Consider the following 5,106-nt stretch of genomic DNA (forward strand, 5'->3'; position numbering starts at 1 on the left):
AAACTAATTATCTTCTTAATGAATAATTATAACTAAACCATCTAAAAATACAAGTGAAAAGCAAACACAGCTGCTGAGTTACCATACACACAAACAACCCTGCTGGCAAAACATCAGGACGATCGAGTCTCCACTGACATTTTCAGAGGTTCGTTCAAGGCAACTGCTGCTTTCATATGACATTTCTTGGTTATCTAATCAGTAAAATGTTGATTTCTAGGCAAGATATCAAGCCTCCCACCACCTCCCGCTCCCCACACGTTCAGACGTCGAGCACCAGATGCCGTGATGTTCCACGTACAGCCTGCAGCACAGGATAACCGGGACTCCTTCATCAGTGTGCACGACCACATCTATTCAGAGATCCCTGATGACTCGGAAACAAGTAGGGGATCGTTTACTTACCATTTTCAGATTCGTCCCCCTGGTTGTTGCATCTTTTTCTCTTTCTGAACTGTCATTCTTTTTCAATTGATATATTCGAACGTAGGATATAGTGTCCTCCATTAAAATCGAGAGAAAAACATTGGACACACACATTTTTTGTAATCAGGTATTGTGCTGTCAGTTTTCATTCAGGTTTTAACTGTTTTAAAAATAGTGCAGAGTAAAAGATATAATAAACGATTGCCTAGATAGCAACGGCAAATATCTTTGTCTTCACCTGAGTAATCACGAGAGTCTAGCATTCATGAGAAGTAAAAGACAAAAAGTTAACGTTGAGGTTTTCTGGGGTGTTATTCAAGCTATAATTCTTTGAAACTGTGCACAATTCTGATGTTTGATGACCTCCAAATAAGCCCCAAGTCTGGTCGAACCTTACCAAATTTCGAAGGCCATTGGTTTGGTTGACCCAAGCGGAATTTCAAGGTTTGAAGCTTCACACACTTTCATGATTTGATGTCCTCCCAGATATCTGGTTGACTATCGTCACGTTTCAAAGTCTCAGTGGGGTCAAGTTCGGGTGAAAAATTAAGAAGACATTTCTTTAACGTTTTTGAACTTTCAGCTTTTAAACTTCAGACACTTAGGATATGGATAAGGATACAATTTCATAGAGTCCTGTGAGGTTACCCTCATGGAATTCGGGCTGCTTTCTCCCTGGGAAAGCGAGCTGCCATACAGTATACGGCGCTACCCATTTTTGTACCTGCCTGCATGCGTGTATTGATGTTTCCAAGCCCTGAGCGCTGTGAACTTGGGCTCTTTATCGTGCGCATGCGTGCACACGTGGGTGTTCGGACACCGATGAGAGTCTTGCACACAGTTGACTCTGGGAAATACATCCCTCGCCGAACGTTGGGGTCGAACCCACGCCGATAGCGACAACTGGTTTTGAAGCCATCGCCGCTACCGACTGAGCCATTTCCCCGCCCTTCCAGCGTTTGCTGGCCTTTAGAAATGACCCATGCCTGGCTGATCCTGGTGAAATGTCAAAGTCACTGTCGGGTGAAGTCGTATTATAATCATTATCTCACTTGTGGCTTCCAAGCGAGCTTCTGGACAATTTGTCAGATAAGTTTATTTTCATTATTATAAATGTTTTTCTGTCTCTCCACTTGAAAGAGCGCTGGGCCGAAGATTAATGAACGTAACGTTTTGTTTTGTTATAAATGTAACGTTCCAAGAACATTTATTATTGTATTTAATGTAGTATAAGCATTCATCAGAAATTGTATATTTGTTTCATCATCAGGCGATGAAAGTGTACACTCCAATGCCTCTTCACCATTGTCAGAAGGCAGCCTGTCTGACGATTTCCTACGTATCATCGCCTGTCCTTCTTCAAACAGCAGTCTGTCGGATGATGACCTTGCACGCCCAAACGTCCGTAGTTCTTCGTCCGTGACAACAACTGCTACAGTGCACCCCGCGCCCAAAACTGACGGAATGGCTGCAATGACGATCGCCGACTCATGGGGTGAACCACCGCTTGACAGAAATGCAAGTATGTTGCCAACCTCTGAAAGCAACTTGGGTGAAGATGTAAGCCACCCTCGAGCTTTATGTGCGGATGAATTGAAAACGGCGACTACAGGCTCTGAAGAAGAAGAGGCTGCTGTTGTATTGGCTGAACCATTGTATGAAAACAACGTAACAGCGTCAATACCACCATGCCATACTTCCAATGATGACTACCTTCAACCGATTGTCTCGGCACCAATGTCGCACAACAGCCTGTCTGATGACTACCTTCACCCCATTGCCTCAGTCTTGGAAGGAGCAAGGCCTGCTACTCCAGCACGTTCTAATCGGTCAGCTCAAGGGAGGACTGCCTCAGTGAGAACTGCCTCAGATGTTCAACCACAAGCAGGAGAATCCGTAGCCAAGCCTCAACCACACAAAAACCCGCCTGATGATAATCTCCACCCTAGGAAAGAAAACAACCGCTGCAACAGTACAGCCAAAACAGTTAAGTGAAGGAGACGACGTTGTTGAACCACCGTACGAAAACATGATGGACAAGTCACCGCCCCTTTCACACAGCACTCTGCATGATGACTACATTATCATGTAGCCTCCACTCAGGAGTTAGCCACATCTATTATTGAGCTGAGTTCTTCATGTTTGACCAATAAGGGCCAGCACTAGGTCCATGTCGGATCCACCTTATGAAAACACCAGAGAGAGGTCACCATCACTCCCAGACATCACTCTGCCTGATGACTACCTGCATCCTGCATGTGTAGCCTCAATTCAGGAGTTAGCCACATCTATTATTGAGCTGAGTTCTTCATGTTTGATCCCAAGGGCCAGCACTAGGTCCAGGTAGGATCCACCTTATGAAAACACCACAGAAATAACACCATCACTCTCAGACAACACTCTGCCTGATGACTACCTACTTCCTGTAGCCTCTATTTAAGAGGCAGCGACACTGACTACAGTAGCACACTCTCTATGTTTGGTCACACCGACCAACACTGACTCCAGTAGCACACTCTCTATGTTTGGTCACACCGACCAACACTGACTCCACGTACGTGTATGAACCACCTTACGAAAACATAGAAATGTCACCATCGCTTTCTGAGGATTAGGAACAAAAAGTTCCTTGTTCCCGATTCCCCGACCGATCCTATTTTTTTTTCCAACCCTAGACATTTTGTTGGATCCTTTAGAAGAAAATAAAGAGTAATTTAAGATGACAACATTTAATTTTAGAGTTTTCTGAATTGTTTCCAAATGTTAAAAGTAATATATTGTTGTATACTGAAATTGTATCCGTTGTGAAAGATGAAATTGAATTTTAAGACAATGAATTGTCAGCATGAATTGGTAGATAGTAGAATGTGGTCAGTGATAAAAAGGGAAATCAGGTTGTGAAGAAGATTTGTGTGTGTAGTATGTAAGAAATGTTAAGTCCTTTGTACTGGAAACTTGCATTCTCCCAGTAAGGTCATATATTGTACTACATACGTTGCAAGCCCCTGGAGCAAAGTTTTGATTAGTGCTTTTGTGAACAAGAAACAATTAACAAGTGGCTCTATCCCATCTCCCCCCTTTCCCCTATCCCATCTCCCCCCTTTCCCCGTCGCGATATAACCTTGAATGGTTGAAAACGACGTTAAACACCAAATAAAGAAAGAAAGAAGATTTGTGTGCAGTCTAACTTTATTCCAGCTGCTGTTTCAAAATGGAATAACACCAGTGAAAGTAATTTGAATCGGAAATGGTTTTTTAAACCCTTTCAAAGCACCGTTAATATAAGTTAAAGTGGTTTCAGATGCGACGTTTGCACCAGATTTCACCTTGTAATACATAATTATATTTATGTAAAATTAAAGATTCACCGTTTTGCACATTCTGTGGCTATCACGAAGAGACAACGTTTTACTTATTTTGGAAAAGTAGGATTGTTAAAACCTTCTGGATTGAACTGAATAACTTATTGCACACAGAATGTTTGCATTGTGAACGATTGACATTTTGCAACAGATTGATAATAGTTGGTGATGATGATAATGTAAACATTGATTATGTTTTAGATTTGATCACATTTTGGGGCAAATATTATATCTATAAATGTCAACTTCAGGGGTTAGTTCCGTTTTTGAGTGTCTTTTAGAAAATATTAAAGCAAAGATATCAGATTGAAAAGAAAATGAATTTTTATCAGGAATAGATATGTGGAATTTTGTTCTGATTGGTCACCTTATGCGAATATTTGTTACCTTTAAGTAAACATCGAATGGTGTTTGTTTTTTCCGGAGTTATTTGTATAAATGTTGTATTTCATTATTATTGTTTTTTTATTTTAGGTTACTGACCAGGGTAAATTGTCTATTTCATTTTGTCATTTATTAAGTTTAAAATGTAAATTTTCATGAGACTGTTGTTAAGAGTGTGTATGTAAGCATGTCTTATGTCTGTCTGCTTGTGTTATCTCTTAGTCTGTATGTTGTCCTGACTAACTTTTTGGGTGTAATAGTGTCTTATGCTTTTGCAATTCTTTGTCATTGTGTTTATAGCTGGGTGGAACTTTGAGGAAGAGTGTATCATTTATATTTGTGTTTAAAATTGTATCAATTGTAAATGGTATCACCACCATCACTATCTACCCACCCACCCACCCCCCCCCCCCCCCCTCGCTCTCTCCGCCTTGTTATCAGTATTGTCCTCAGCGTGTTGCGTGTTCCTGTATTACCTGGAATAGATTACCTCTGCCTCTCAGACACGCAGATTCTCTCTCCCCACCCACCCCATCCTGCCCCACCGCACCCCCTACCTAGTGCCTAAAATAACGTGTATATATATTTTCTGCGCTTTGTGTCAGCACTGTTTGTGTGTGTGCAAATAGTACTGTTGACACGTTTTTATATAGAAGCCTACTGTGGTTCTTGTGCTTAGGCTGTGTATTGGATTGTCACTGTATGCCTGCATTATTAGTTGTCAGTAATAATTATATGTGCTGATTGTTCTCTTTGCCTGCGCGCGTATAGTATGTTGGTTATGTTTGGTTATAGTATGTTTGCTTATGTTTGGTCGTTATCTTTGCCTGTGCGTGTATTGTATGTTTGGTCGTTTTCTTTGCCTGTGCATGTATAGTTTGTTGGTTATGTTTGGTCGGCTTCTTTGCCTGTGCGTGTATAGTATGCTTGGTCG

At 41.4% G+C, this 5,106-nt stretch overlaps 1 protein-coding gene across 1 annotated transcript; it reads left to right on the forward strand.

Moving 5' to 3' along the window:
• Positions 1-259: 259 nt before the first annotated feature.
• On the forward strand, positions 260-4,592 carry LOC138955875 (uncharacterized). Its single transcript, XM_070327386.1, has 2 exons — positions 260-385; positions 1,697-4,592. The coding sequence occupies exons 1-2, from the start codon at positions 289-291 to the stop codon at positions 2,419-2,421; spliced, it is 822 nt and encodes a 273-aa protein (XP_070183487.1). The 5' UTR covers positions 260-288; the 3' UTR covers positions 2,422-4,592.
• Positions 4,593-5,106: the final 514 nt, after the last annotated feature.

The sequence above is a fragment of the Littorina saxatilis genome, unplaced genomic scaffold (genome assembly GCF_037325665.1).
Source record: "Littorina saxatilis isolate snail1 unplaced genomic scaffold, US_GU_Lsax_2.0 scaffold_617, whole genome shotgun sequence".
Classification (NCBI taxonomy): Eukaryota; Metazoa; Mollusca; class Gastropoda; order Littorinimorpha; family Littorinidae; genus Littorina; species Littorina saxatilis.

Excerpts from the sequence above, each read along its gene's own strand:
- LOC138955875 (XM_070327386.1), top strand. The coding sequence starts at position 289 with ATGTTCCACGTACAGCCTGCAGCACAGGATAACCGGGACTCCTTCATC. Across the intron at positions 386-1,696 it reads CCCTGATGACTCGGAAACAA|GCGATGAAAGTGTACACTCC; the intron begins GTAGGGGATCGT and ends TTTCATCATCAG.